The sequence below is a fragment of the Cynara cardunculus genome, assembly GCF_001531365.2.
Source record: "Cynara cardunculus var. scolymus isolate 2C chromosome LG 16, CcrdV1, whole genome shotgun sequence".
In the NCBI taxonomy this organism is placed as follows: domain Eukaryota; kingdom Viridiplantae; phylum Streptophyta; class Magnoliopsida; order Asterales; family Asteraceae; genus Cynara; species Cynara cardunculus.
The window spans coordinates 20,351,304-20,367,159 of NC_037543.1; the positions used below are offsets into that span (position 1 = coordinate 20,351,304).

The window sequence follows — 15,856 nt, forward strand, 5'->3', positions numbered from 1 at the left end:
TGACAAAAACTCTTGAAAACCATTTTTTATGCATGAAATACTGTTTATGATGCATATTACTTAAAATTCAAAATTAAAGTACATCGTGCGTAAGTACAACTTATTATAACTTCATGTTTGAATTCGTGTAACTAACTGTAGATAAACATAAACACATAGATGATAAACATAAACACATAGATGATAAACATCTTTTAAATATAAATAATCTAAAATATAATTAATATAATTATTGAGTTCAAACAAAATACTTGATTATTATCCTTATAAAAAATATATTATTAAACAAAAAAAAATGAATTAAAGAAATACACAAAAAAAAAAGAATTTTTAAATAGTTAGTTTCGTACTAATATTAATATTTTTTTTTCAATTTTTTACGATATTTTAATATTTATATTTTATTCAAATATCAAAACATTATTACTTTCTCAAAACCACATAAAACCGTATTATAACATCAACTTAGACAAAAAGAACGAAACATTAAAATCGAGATGTATCTCGTAGCATTGTGCGAATACTCTTCTAATTATAAAACATTTGACAAAAAACTTTTAAAAACCATTTTTATGCATGAAGCACTGTGTATTAATATATATTACTTAAAAAATTTAAAATTACAACTAAATTATGCGTAAATACAACTTATTAAAGTTTCGTTTTTGAATTCGTATAACTAACTGCAGATAAACATAATCAAATATAAGATAAATATCTCGTTTTAAATATAAAAAATCTAAAATATAATTATGATAATCATTGAGTTATAACATAATCATTATCTTTTATAAAAAATTTATTGTTTAGTCAAAAATAAATTACTTCACTATTTGATCTTAATTAAATTATAATAAAAAATTGAATTAAAGAAATTATACAAAAAAAAAGGAATTTTTAAATAGTTAATTTGACATTTATATTGATATTTTTTTTTAAATTTATTTTTATTTAAAAGTAAAATATTATTTTTCTCAAAACCACGAAAACCATATTATATCAACAAAGACAAAAAATAAAATGAAACATTAAAATGAAGACGTATCTCGTTGCATTGTACTAGTACCCTTCTAGCTATATTACGAAGTATTTGATAAAAACCATTTTTTATGCATTGTTTATTGATGCATATTACTTAAAATTCAAGAATACAAGTAATTTTACGTAAATACAACTTATTAAAGCTTTATTTTTAAATTTGTATAACTAGCTGCAGATCAATATAATCAAATACATGATAAACATAACATTTTAAATATAGAAAATCTAAAATATAATTAAGATAATCATTGAGTTATAACAAAATACTTGATTATTATCTTTATAAAAAATTATATTATCCAACCAAAAATAGATTACATTATTATTAAATTTAAATTAAATTATAATAAAAAATTGAATTAAAAAAATTACACAAAAAAAGGAGAACTATTAAATAGTTAATTTGATATTAATATTGATATATTTATTTCAAAATTTTATGACATTTTCAAAATTTATATCTCATTCAAAAATAAAAACATTATCGCTTTCTCAAAATCACATAAAACCGTATTATACTGATAGTGATAAAAAATAAAAATTAAACATTAAAATTGAGATTTATCTTGCTACATTGTCTGAGTACCCTTCTCGTTATTAAAAATTGGTTTTTGATTATGATTATTAAAAAAAATTAAAAATTGAAACTAATTAGAAAGAGAAACCTTTGATCTCTTTGTATTATCAATCTTTCTCGCATTATACTTTTTTCAACTGGCTTCACCTGATCTGTCTTCAAACCCCTTCACCCACAAACCATGGCCGGCGGTGGAGGCGATGCTCCGCCACCACCACGACCACCTGTAAACGGCGGTGAATTCCTTCTTCACTTGCTCAAAAACCCTCCACAGCATCCCCGTTCCAATACCCAACAACAACCACCACAACCGCCACCGGCACTACCTCACGATCCAGCCGTCGCCGCCGTTGGACCCTCCATACCCTTCCCATCTCATGGTAGCGATTATCTCCCACCCTCCCGCCCTTCACTTTTCCCACCTCATAACTACTTCAATCAAGGGTTAGGGTTCCCCCAAAACCCTAACCCTAATCCCAATCTCATCAATCCAAACCCTAACTGGCCCTTGAATTTCATGCATAACCACCCGATCAACAACCAGGGAGTGTTTGATGATCTAGCAAAGCTTGGAATTATTTACAGTAACCACCAAAACCAGCAGCAGCAGCAGCAGCAAGACCGACACAATAAGCTCGTTTTTGGTTCTTTGTATCCTGATATTCAAAGCTCTAAAGTGTCAAAAAATGGTAATTTGGATTACGATCTGGCTAATATTGAGAAGCATTTGTTGAAGGAGAGAGAATTGGGTGTTGGGAACAGTAGAGTGAACGGTTTAGAGGTTGATGTTAAGAGGAATGCCGAGTTTAAGCAAAATGTCCAAATTGGTTCATTGGCATTTGGTAATTATAGGTCAACGGAAGCTGCTTCACAGCAGCAAGCACGGCGGATACCGCCTCCAGGTTTTTCAAGCAAGGCAAGGACTGTAGGGAAGAGGAATATAGAACAGAGCGTGGACAAGGGAAAGGGAAATCACAGAGATGTTATGAGTTCAGGCGGCGGGTTTGTTGACGGAGAAAGGTTCCACATTGGGGAAAGGAGTTCGGGTGAGGGTGGGTTTATTAATCAGCTAGATGACCCGGGTCCATCGAGAGGAAATAATCTTCATTCGGTTCCTGCGACTGATGTTGAAGAGTCCATGATGACATTACATGCTATGAATGAACTAAAATCGAGGAACAATGGGCTTGATGCAAGGGAATTGGATGAGCTAGACGAACATGTTGATAATTTACTACTTGAAGATGGAACAGATGAAAAAAATGATATAAAGAAGGTCCCTAAATCCCGAGATAAGGTAAATGTTTATTGGTATTGTGATGTCTGCTATAAGTACTCTGATGGATATCTTGGTACAAGTCTTGGTATTTAAATGATGTTTCCTTTTGTTATACATATAACATATATGCCACACCCAGTATTAAATATTAGAAAAGATAGTAAACTGATGCAGGCAGTGCTTATAGCATCCTGATAAACAGACCCTTTCCTGTCCTTCATACGATAGAAGCACAGTTTTTGAGTTTCTTTTGCTCGGTCGCTGGTTGCTGATCGGTTCTCTGTTCTAGAGACAACAAAACACTTCTGATTTAGTTGACATCAACCTCCATGCTACCGAAGCTGATCTTTCAAAGGGCCATTGCCCTAGTTGTATTTATTTTACCGGTTGAGCCCAACCTCCATGAGGTCAAAGGCTCAAACCTCACCAAAGGTGAGGAGGGTGCCTGAGTATTTGCCATATATAATATATATACACTTAAAAAAAAACCTGAGATGTGGTTGTGTTAGTTTGTCAAGTTGAAACTAGTTTTCTACAGCGATGAGGATGTTAATATATCGGCTGCTGCAATCAAGATTGAATCTCATAGTGATTATTGGCTTTTAAGGTGTGACATCTTTTTTGTCTTGGAGCTAAAAACCTGAATTGTTTTTCCTCATGTAAGTGTTCGGTTTCTGCCTTTCTGGTATCTTACGCCAGTAGGTTGTAATCTGGAATAAGATTTCATACATCGAGGATTATTTTTTCCTTTCTGTTTTTGAATGTTCAGACTCTAGCAAACATCATCATTAGAGTTGTTTGGTTCGTAGAGACTGATTGATCGGTCACCAACCTTCAAGACCAAGAATTTGCCAATTTCCGTTATATCAGCGATCGTGCTTGTCCTGCTTCTGTAAATCACAGAATTAGAGCCATATTATACTAAATGTGCTTAGGTTGACTGGAAAGTGTATCCTGTAGATGGAGAAACAAAATCCATGCAGTAGATCAGAAGCAATTGTCTGTATCCAATATAAGGGAGCTGGTAATTCTCCTGTTTAGCTGAGTTGGATCTTTGGAGAGTCAGTGTAATGGCCTAATGGGGGTGGCTTGAGATATTAGTCTCTGTGGTTTTAACATTTTTCGCATATCTAGACTATCTTATAGAACATTCAGGTAAAAGTAACTCTTAAATTTTGAAGAGTACAATATCTATGAAGCATTAAATACAAATCATCATTCATCAATACATTAGGAGTTATGGCTAAAGTTAAAGGAAAAAACATGAAAGCATGTCCCCTATAGGTGGAACAACAGAAGGTGGAGTGGGTTCCATGCTTATAAAAGGAGTCAAAGTTTCCGGTACTAAAGCACCAAATCAATGCACTTTAAGTATTTGATTCTTTTTTCTTGTTCTCTTGTTATAGAGTGAAGAAAAGTGAATTAAGATTTTAGAGAGTTTGGGTGTAATTGGGGGATGGATTGAGAGATTAGCCTACGTTATTGTAATAAATTTTCACATAGTGGATTTCTATCTTAAGGCATGGGTTTCCAAAAAACTGAAAACAATTTTACATATTTATCAATTTATGTATAGATGTGTATGATTTCATATGATTGTAATTTCTATTTTGTTCAAACATAAATTTTGAATTCTCTTTTAATGAGGAATTGCATTAATTTTCAGTATCAGCGTTAATAAAAAAATTCAGTTTCTCGCTGCATCACATGGGTACTCCACTAGTTATACTAAATATGCTTAGGTTGACTGGAAATATTATCTTTTAGATGGAAAAATAAAATCCAAGCAGTAGAACATGAATACAATCTTCTGGCTTCAAATATAAATATCAGGCCCAATTGAGTTATGTTACTCATATGCATACAAGCTTGTTTTTTGATGGTCTATCAGGTCATTGGTCCATTTTCTTTACCTCCACAAAGGGAAGATTCATGAATGAAATCATAGATTAACCATGATGATTTAAATAGGAATTGGACTTTCATGTTAACGAAGATTGATGTTTTGTTTGCCATGGGGAGATGGAGTACCTTTTGGATGCATCTTCTTTACTCTTTTGATTTAGTAGTTTGTTAAAGAAAAGGCACTTGTATGGTTCTGTGATTGATCTTCCAGTGGTTAATTAAAATGTGGTTGTTCTTAGAAGTCATTGGTTCATGTATAGGAATTGAACTTCCATTGTAGCTCTTTAAAGAAAGGCACTTGTATGGTTCTGAAATTGATTTTCTAATGGTTATTGGTTGTTCTTAAAAGTCATTCTTTTTTGCATTTTTCTGTACCATTTGCATGTAGTAGTATGAGTTTTTGTTCGCTCGCTTCATGGTCTTCTTTCTTATGTTTTCTTTAGATTGATTAGCATCTCTTGTCATATGTTATCAGGATTACAGGTCAGATAAGAGGGGCCAATGGCTAGTTAACCAGAGAATGAGGAACTATAGAAGTCATACAGAATGCCGGGGGGATATAAATAGGCTAAATACTCCTTTTCTGGCAATTTACGAATCCTTGATACCGGCAGAGGAAGAGAAGGAGAAGCAGAAGCAACTTATGGCGTTATTGGACAAACATGTTAAGAAAGAATGGCCTGGAGCTCGGTTGTTTCTTTATGGATCATGTGCTAACTCATTCGGGTTTCGTAAAAGCGACATTGATGTTTGCCTTGCAATGGGGGATGCGGACATCAACAAATCGGAAATCTTGTTGAGGCTAGCTGACATATTGAAATCAGATAACCTTGAAAATGTTCAGGTGCATTATCTGTCCTATTTAATTATTCTAAATGGGTAGATTCGTCCTTTTAGAGTTTGTGTCTTGTTCTATTAGCAAAGCAGAAAATAGATGGGTGTGCATGTGAAATATTCACAAAGTTCTGATCCGATGCTTCAACCCAAGATAGGTGATAGATCAACTTTTTTGGCCTGTTTATTTTTAGAAATTCATGTTGTTTTGATAATTATGGTTTGGTAGACATAGCTTTTGGTAGGAGATTATCTTAAAAAACTTGATACATTTTTTTAGCACAATCCTCACATAAATTATTTTTTGGGGTAATTGCATCATGGTTAGTCATTTTTTAGTCAATTTTTTGCTAGAATGTTGAGATACTGAAGCTAATTCGCTATCTATTTTAACTTGGTTTTTATTTAATGACAACATAGCAGTAACAGCCTTTGATGTTTGTTACTTTAAATTTTCAACAAGGGGGTGATGACAATGGTGGTTTAATAATTTAACAGGATTTTTAGACGAATCTTTATAAATAAATCTCTGTCATTAATGGAAAATGATATTTGGAAGTAGGAATGAATCATCATAAGATGATCTATCAATTGGAATAATGATAATGGGTCTGAATATTATTTATGGATTCATAGTTACAGAGCGGAAAGACTTCACCTAATGAATTTATGCCAAAAAGGTTCTGCCTGTTTCTATTTGGGTTCAAATTTGATATTTATTTACGCTTTAATGGACATGGACTAAGATAACACAAAAATCTGCTAAATTGCTCTTAGTCCTGTAAATTTAAAATCCTACTTAAATTTGCTTACTGGGACCTAGCATATATATACGTATAATATATATATATATATATATATATGTATAAAAATATGGTTTCTTCCGTTATGGCTGGTTCTGATTTATGCTATCTGCAGGCGCTGACTCGTGCCAGGGTGCCCATAGTGAAGCTTATGGATCCGGTCACTGGAATCTCTTGTGATATTTGTGTAAACAACTTGCTTGCCGTTATAAATACAAAACTTCTTCGAGATTACTCGAAGATAGATGTAAGGTTGCGACAATTGGCCTTTATTGTCAAACATTGGGCGAAGTCGAGAGGAGTTAACGAAACTTATCAAGGAACCCTATCCAGCTATGCGTGAGTTAAACCACATTCTTCTTCCATATTTCTAGTCATTCCCTTTCTCTTATTCTCAGAACATATATATATATTTTTGTATTTGCTTTTCAGGTATGTTTTGATGTGCATTCATTTCTTACAGCAGCGTTCGCCTTCCATCCTTCCCTGTCTGCAGGTTTTTAATCTTTCCATAAACTACCTTATAGGATTCTGAAATGTAGCAGTTAGCTGTTGTTTGGTTAGTTTTTCGTTAAGTCCTATATGGATAAAGCTGTCTTTGTGGATTCATCTGTCTCTATAGCTTGGGAAGATTTTTGTTTGGGAGGGTTTTTTTCATAGATTGGAGCGTGTTCTTTAATTGAGGACATGTTTGGAATTTTTTTGGCTTTCTGCATAAAGCTTCCCGCGTGAAAACTTACTGAATAAGCCACTTTCTATGTCATTAAGCCATTAGTAAACAGTCATGTATGGCTGAGCAAATAAGCTGTGAGTCTCATTATGTAATAAGCCAAATTGGACTTATCAAGCATATAAAAAACACACATCCGAGCCCAATCACATTTTTATTTTGTTGCAACTCCTTGCCTTACCTCCTTATTTGCGGGCATAGGAGACAAATTGTACTTGTATTTTTGATTTTTAACTTAAATTTTAAATGGGTGGGTGATTGACTTTTTGACCATCAGACTTGGTTTTCAGTGCAAACAAGCTGCTGTTTCCATAAGAATTTACTACATTTCACAAAAAGTGCCAAACACAAATGTGCTTTTTTGCAATTTCTACTACTTGGCAAAAATTGCTCATTCTTGCAAGTCATGGTGTTCTTTTTGGCATTTTCACCAGAAAGAGGGTTGGGTTTGCAATGAAAAGCCAAACAAAATGGTTCAAAAATCAATTGTTTGGTTCTGGATTCACGATTTGTGAATTTCATCTTGGATGTTTTTTAGAAACCAAAATTACACCTCCCGGCTCCCGTATTCCATGTCTTGCTGTTTAAGAATTCATGAATGTCATACACTAATCTTCTCATTTTGATCATGCACTCAGTACATGCATATGTTTTGCTTTAAAGCAGTCGCATTGTGCCTTCATAAAAGCTGGCTTATTGATTTTTCTTATCAGGATATGGAGATAACTTATTCAGTAAATGTGGATAATGTCAAGTGTTCTTTCTTTGATCAAGTGGAGAAACTTCAAGGTTTTGGATCTCGCAATGGTGAAGGTATTGCTCAGTTGGTTTGGGCGTTCTTCAACTATTGGGCGTATTGTCATGATTATGCAAATGACGTCATATCTATTCGTACCGGAAGCATAGTAAGGTCAGTCGGCAATTCTTATTCTCTACTATACCATATGTGACATTTTGGGCCTGCTTGTTAGCAGCTTAATGAGCTTAAGGAGACTCGCAACTTATTCGCTTAGCTATACATGACTTTTTGGTTGTGGCTTAATGATATAGAAAGTGGCTTACTCAGTAAGCTTCTAGGAGGGAGCTTTATGGAGAAAGCCAAGTTTTTTCTAAACCTTCCCCCTCCAAGTAAAAAACACGCTTTTTCCATTTATGAAAAAAACCCTCCCAAAAAAACTCTTCCCAATCAAACAACCCCTTACTTTTTCCATTACAGAAAACCAACTTTATCCATACAGGAATTGATAGAACACCAACCAAACAACCCCTTACTTTCATCAAATACGGCTTTCGGCAGAATTCTATATGTATCTATGAGGAGGCACCCCTTCTCCCGAAGTTATGGGGCTATTTTGCCGAGGCAATTATAGATCCTGGGAGGCAATTCTGATTGGTTAATAAAAGTCAAATCGACTAATTAAACTCATGTTCTTATAATCAATTCGATCCCCCGATTGGATCGAGCATGCTTTTATAATGTGAACTTTCAAACCATATCATCAAAAGCAAAATGTTGTTACTTTAACATCAGCGTATAAGAGTAACATAACATGACATCACTTTTAGTTTATGAGGCACGTGAGCCCAGCCATTCTAGAACCGGGGAACAGTCTGTTTGCGATAATAGTTGTTTAGGCATGATCTGCAATTCTGTCACACTTGGACGGCACGACCCTTTTGTGTTTTAAGAAAATCAGAATTCTGATTTGTGTTAATTTGATAAACAGCAAACGTGCAAAAGACTGGACTAGGAGGATCGGGAATGACCGTCATTTGATATGCATAGAAGATCCATTTGAGGTATCTCATGATCTGGGTCGAGTGGTGGACAAACGTAGCATTCGTGTCTTGAGAGAGGAATTTGAGCGGGCTGCAGAAATTATGCAGCATGATCCCAATCCTTGCGTAAAGCTCTTCGAGCCCTATATTCCGTGTTGAGTTGCTACCATTTTTGCCCATAGCCCAAATACAATGTTGGTAGTCGCTGGTAAGTATCTCTAGACCTACAACCTGTAAATTCCTTGCCCGATTTTCTATGTGCTGGTGTTTTTGCATATTTTTATTAGGCTTCCTATCTATGGATTTGATCTTATGATCTCTTCTGTAAAGAACTGTTTCATACAGATTTGCGTATTTAATTTGTTTATGCTATAATTATCATTTGTTTTTGTTTTAATTATCATTTGTTTTTGTTTGCATACCTGAAAATGCTGTTAACTCATATGAGTAGGCTAGTGGTAGGGTCTATAATGTAATATCCAGGCTAACCATACTAGATATTGTCAGCTTAGTCCACAGTTTGTCCCTCCCCAACCAATGTGGGATCTTACGATCCACCCCCTTGGAGCCTAGCGTCCTTGCTGGTTAATGTAATATCCCAGGCTAACCGTAGTAGATATTGTCTGCTTAGTCCACACCTTGTCCCTACCCAACCAATGTGGGATCTTACGATCCACCCCCTTGGGAGCCTAGCGTCCTCGCTCGCACACCAGTCCTGTTCCCAGCTTTGATGGTACTATCTGTAACATCCCAGGATAACCGTAACTGATATTGTCTGCATTGTACACACTTGGATTCATGGTCTTAAAATTTGTCTGATAGAAGAGGTATCCAGTCCCTTGTAAGGCAACCTTTGTTCCCCTCCCAAACCAATGTGGGATCTTACTATAAAGAGGTCATCATAGTGATAAAAATTCAGAAACAACAAAGGTATATTGAAAACGAAGGGAGAGTGGTGGATAAATCATGGTTGAAGCTGAAAACTAGTGTCCGGTTTAACCTCTATATATATGTAGGGTCAAGTTTAGGGGAAAACCGCAAAATAAAATAAAATTTGAGGAACACTGTGCTAACCGTTCATCTGGGCGGTATGCACATTCGATATGCACATGTGCATGACATACACATGTGCATAAAAACCAAAAAACAGCTTCAATTACTTGTATGCACATGTGCATACCGTCCAGATGAATGGTTACCTGAGTGTTCCCTCAGTTTCCTTTTTTCGGGGGTGTTCCTCAGTTTTTTATTTTTTTGGGGGTTTTCCTCTGAACCTCCCTCGCTCTCTCCCTCTCTCTATATATATATATATGGAGAAAATTTTCAGAAACAATGAGTGTACCGAAACCGAAGGTTGAGTGATTCTAGGTTATGAATCCGGAAAATTAATGTCCAGTTTAACCTATATATACAGAAAATTTTAGCTAGCTAGCACCCAACTTCTTATTCTTCGGTTTTCACATCCACAGGAGGCAAGAAAGAATCGGTTGATAAACAACAGACGTTGAACTCCACCTCTTTAACTGTACACGTCTCCTCGACCTTCCATCTCACGTTCTCGCCATGCCCGTATCTATCAATTGTCGTCACCGTTTTCCCATAATGTGCTATGTTGATCCCATCTATTTGTCTGTAATCTTCAAGGGATGATTCCATTCTTGTCTCATAATACACATAATAATCACCAGTCTTCCTTGTTGACTTCATTTTGACCAATCTAGTATCTTCGAATTGAATCAGGAGGCCCGTTCTTTGACTGAAATAGCCCCATATGGTATGGTGCATGATCTCCGTGTTTGCTGTACTTTGTCCGTTTAGGATATCTTGGCTTGTGTCCAGTTTAAGTATGAAACAATCTTCGTTCATGATCACCTTCTCTCCGACGCAAACCGTGCTCAAGAATAGGTTGGTGGTTGATCTGGGATCTAGGCCCTGTCATCATCAAAATCGAAATTTATGTGAACAATTTACCGTAAAATCTTTCCCTTCAGAAGGAAAAAGGTTGTGTAGTTTGAGAGTTGAGAGGAACTTCTGAGGTAAATGCGGAAATTCAAAATAGGCGTCCTGATGATAATTTATTATTGTTGTACGATGCAATCTAATGTATGATTTGGGACAATAATGAGGTGGGACAAAAACCCAATTTCATGGTACAAAACTATATATATATATAAGTTTATTATTTGTTTATATATATATATATATATATATATATATTAGAAACATATATATATACACACACACACATAGAGAGAGAGAGAGAGAGAGAGGGGTTCACGGGAAAACCCCCAAAAAGATGAAAAAATGATGAACACCCTAATAGTCATTCGTCGGTACAGTATACATGTGAGTGAAGATGTTTCCTGGTTTCTATGCAAGTGTGCATGTTATGCACATGTGCATACCGGAAAAGTTACAAGTTGCTTGTATGCACATGTGCATATTGTACAGGTAAATGCTTACTAGGGTGTTCCTCAGTTTTTCAATTTTTTGCGGTTCTCCGCTGAACCTGACCCTATATATGTATATTATTATTAATACCAATTTTAATTTTTATAATAAAATTATTTAAACAACATTTTAGGGGCAATTTGGTCATTTTAACATTTTTGTCTTGTCCTGCATACCAAATACATTCTTAAAAATGTCGTAGCATGAACAATGGCACCATGCTAGCATCCTAGTAAACATGGAAAGCAGATCGACGGCTAGTATGGCAGGATTTGTTGGTGAGTTCTATAAGCATAATCATAGTGAATGTAGAGATACTTGTACTGTACAAAAATTAGGGAGATGAGATAAGATTGATAAATTACTGAACTACCCATGTCAAATTAAAACCCCAAAACTATCCACAATACGTTACCCGCCTACCTCACTGTACAACCCGGCAATTTTATAAGCCTGGGGATGTTAGAAAACTTTACCTGAAAGAATCGCCGTAGTGGTCTTGGAGGTCCTCGGTAACACTGAGAAGGCTTCAAAGACGACTGGCTCCAGGTCACGCTGCCGTCACTTCCAGCACTCACCGTGGAATCAGAAACCACTAGCTCCAGGTACCACAAATTAGGGTTCTTTTGGCACAACACAAACGCACCCGAGTCAGAAATATGTCTGGTGGTTGGGCTCTCTTGACCATCACCAAGGATTTGGCTTTGTGTCATGTTCACTTGACATACGGTAGACATACTGTTCACCGAGTTTAGGGCAGTATGCCCTCCGGTTGCTGCTATGTAGTGTCGTACGATGTATTTTGCCATTGATGCTTCCTGTAGACATTGATCATAAGTTTTTTGGTTTTCTAAATTCTGTATTGTTTGCTTTCATGTTCATGATAACCTCATTCAGCATCTTCATGCTTAAATACTTGTATGCAGCAACTGTTGTACATTGTAAATATGGGTCTAACTTACCTATTATTTTGGGCAAATTGCATGTAAATGCAACGTGTTTTGGTCTGGTACCTATTTTGTTTATTGTACCATCAAAATCTTCATTTTTGTACCTTAGGGATGCGATTGGTATGCAGGACAGAACAATACATGTTTGGTGTGACATTAGACTGGGCAGGACGTACCGAGTGGAACAAAAATGCAGTTAGTTTGTTTCATGAAAATAGGTGGAAAAAGTCAAGGAGATGTACAAGATTGAGAAATTACTAAATTACCCATGTCAGATTAGAACCCTAAAACATTTTACAATCTTTCATCCGCCTACCTCACTCTTGTCCGTCCGGTCCAGTCTAGTTCTATCTAGTCCCGTCCGCGTACTAAATGCATCCCAGATGTGACGTATTAGACATTTAGATACCTAGTTTACATATATGATAATGCAAGGCAAATGCTAACGTATTTTGGTCTGATTCTTATTTTGTATGACATACTATGGGTCTAAATGTTTGAGATATCATGTTAAAGGTATCAAACTGAAGGTTTTGAAAGTATATTATATAAAATAGGAATCTAACCAAAATACGTTGCATTTTCGTACAATTTGCGCTATTATTTTAGGGTTTGTAAATTAGTTTCTTTTAATTTGTTTTAGGTATAGAGAATGTTTTATGATTCAAGTTCTTTTTCGAATCCTTTTCCACAATATGTACAAGTCAGGGATCTTCATGCACACAACCGCTCTATCCTTTTAAGGTAGAGGTCAGGTCTACATACATATCAACCCTCCCAGTGGAGGACCCCACATTCGGTTGGGATATATTGGGTTTGTTTGATTTGGTTTTAAAATGTTTTATGATTCGGCTTGTGAATTAGAGTCTTCTAAAAATAGAAACAGGCAATAATGTATAAAATCTGAGGAAGAAATGCTCACAATGGAACCATCTTTTACGGGCATTTCGAGTGTACGATCAAGTTGAACCTGGAATGGGATGAACGACGAGCTAGCAATCTTCAAGAGGTACATAAATTGTTTGTCTTTTGGACCATCACCTCCATCGCTGGTGGTCGACAATGCCGTGAGCCACTTGGTGAGCCGGGCATGGTGCGTCATCGAAAGATTGCGCATTTGCTGCCATCTTTTTGCGGCGTTCATGCCCGTGTTGGTGAACACATTTTCCGGCATGGATATCTCCAATAATGTCTCCAACCCTTTTTCGTCATCGTTGGTTGAGCACAATCTTCTCATAGATTGAAACATATTGGCTTCTTAGCCAAGGGATCTATTCGCACGATGGGTCTTGGCTAAGAGCACCTTCGGTGGCACCACCAACGGGCCAAAATGCAGACGAATGGGTTTTATCTGGGGTAATAAAAGAAGGCAAACATCCTTGCAGAACGAGATAAATAATATGAATTATATGAAGATATATCTTCTTCTTTCCTTCAAAGAAGGATGAAGATCTTGGGGTCTTTGGGAATTAGGTTTGCGATTTCTTATATATTCTTGCAAGAAATTTGAGTAATTTACATTTATACCCCTCAACATTTTTAGATCAACACTTTACACCCTTATGGGGTTTGGGAATTAGGTTCCAAAATTTCTTATATATTCTTTAAGAATTTGAGTAATTTGCATTTACAGCCCTCAACATTTTTAAATCAAGACTTTACACCCTTGTGGTTTTAAAATCTATCTTGGTTAGTATTCCAACTTATAAAACATAGGGGGAGGATTTGAAGTTGAGTTGAAAGTTAAAGGTTTTTTGGGGCATTTTGGCAACTTTTGAGCCAATGCTTCTAGGATTTATAAAATATATATCAATCTTATATATCAGAGTAAAGGGCAAATTGCATAACTTGATTTTTTTTAGTAACGTATTTTCAGAACGTTTATTTTGATACATAAGATGTAAAGTTTTAGACATTTAAGTACCCAGGTAACTGGTTGAAGTATTAACCGGTTACTATGCTGATGTAGCAAGTGATATAGATGAAGTTGGTTGAATACAAAATAATACTGAGTTGGACATCACTCACCACATTAGCATGGTAACTGATTACTGCTTCAACCACTTACCCGGGTACTTAAATGTTTAAAACTTTACATCTTAGATATCGAAATGAAAGTTCTGAAAGTATGTTACCCAAAATAGAAATCAAGTTAAAGTACGTTACCTTTTTTCATGCAATTTGTTCTAAAGTAAATTAAGCTTTTCATCCTTGTGGTTTGTTAAAAGTTTCGATTTTTGTTCCTGTGATTTGTTAAAAATTAAAATTTCATCGTTATAGTTTAGAGAATACCATTTTTATCGCTATGATTTGCAATTCATTGCTATTTTCATTTTCGGGCCTAACTTCTACCTCCAAGTACAAGGGACGAAAAAAGCAAAGAAATTTGAACCATAGGGACCAAAATAGTAATAAATTTAAATTATAACGATAATAATAATAACAATGAGTTACAAACTATAGGGATGAAATTCGTAACTTTTTACAAACCACAGGGACATAAAATACTCTATATATTATTTATTTACTATTTTTTAATCAGTTATATAAAATTAGTGTGTAAAATGAGTAATTTTTTTAAACTTGGAAATCAGCAAGAATTTGTTATTTTTCACTGAGATTTTATGATTCAAAACAATCATAATTTGTACATTTTGGAGATATAAAATCAAAACCAATCCGTCCTTCGAGTCGGGAAAAATATTGTAAAACGACCAAATATTTGTTTCTAAAACGGGAAAAAAGATGCTTCGATGAACACGTTATTTTATTACAATCGGATGGAACATTGCGACTGTCGGCATATGAATGAGGATATCATGCATCGATCTTGTTTGTTTTGAATTTCTTTTTGTTAATAGTCGGTTGTTTTTTTACCTGTCATCTTAACAGAGTCGGCTTTGACCTTTTGGAGGACTTGTGCAAAAAACTAAAAGTCTGTTTGTTAGCAGGTTAATAAGCTTAATTGGACTTATCTTATTTAGTGAGCCATACATGATTGTTTGGAAATGTTACTTAATGATATAAAATACGACTTATTCAATAAGTTTTCTTCGGGGGAGCTTTATGTAGAATACAAGTTCTTTTTCTTTCTAAACATGTTTTTTCCAATTAAGAAACACGCTTCTTCCATCTATGAAAAAAGTCATTCCAAACAAAATCTTCCCAATTTATATGAACAGATTAATTCACACAGACTTTTTGATCCATACAGGATTTAATAGAAACCAACCAAACAACCAGGTATTTAAATTGGTGATTAATTGATAAAAGTAAAGTAAATTACACAAGTAAAATAATATATATAAAATAAATATTTAAAACTAGTTTATTTAGAACACAAATTTTATAGAAAGAAAAGGCTTAAATAATTTTATCTAAAAGATTAAAGAATAAGAAAATATAGGAAAAAAAAAGTTAATGATAAAAAAAAAATAGACGTATGTAAAACATCTTTAACAACTTTGCTATCTTAGAAATTTTGGAGATTTTAGAAAAGTTTGCTAC

General features: G+C 34.9%; 2 protein-coding genes across 2 annotated transcripts; one reads left to right on the forward strand and one right to left on the reverse strand.

Annotated features, from left to right (window-relative positions):
- Positions 1–1,761: 1,761 nt before the first annotated feature.
- Positions 1,762–9,341, forward strand: LOC112529356 (UTP:RNA uridylyltransferase 1). Its single transcript, XM_025140609.1, has 6 exons — positions 1,762–2,915; positions 5,278–5,646; positions 6,555–6,778; positions 6,872–6,935; positions 7,883–8,079; positions 8,897–9,341. The coding sequence occupies exons 1-6, from the start codon at positions 1,800–1,802 to the stop codon at positions 9,105–9,107; spliced, it is 2,181 nt and encodes a 726-aa protein (XP_024996377.1). The 5' UTR covers positions 1,762–1,799; the 3' UTR covers positions 9,108–9,341.
- Positions 9,342–10,391: 1,050 nt separating this feature from the next.
- On the reverse strand, positions 10,392–13,586 carry LOC112529097. The gene is made up of 3 exons (XM_025140173.1): positions 13,272–13,586; positions 11,876–12,217; positions 10,392–10,880 (listed from the first exon to the last, which is right to left on the reverse strand). Exons 1-3 carry the CDS (start codon positions 13,584–13,586, stop codon positions 10,392–10,394), a joined length of 1,146 nt encoding a protein of 381 aa, XP_024995941.1.
- Positions 13,587–15,856: the final 2,270 nt, after the last annotated feature.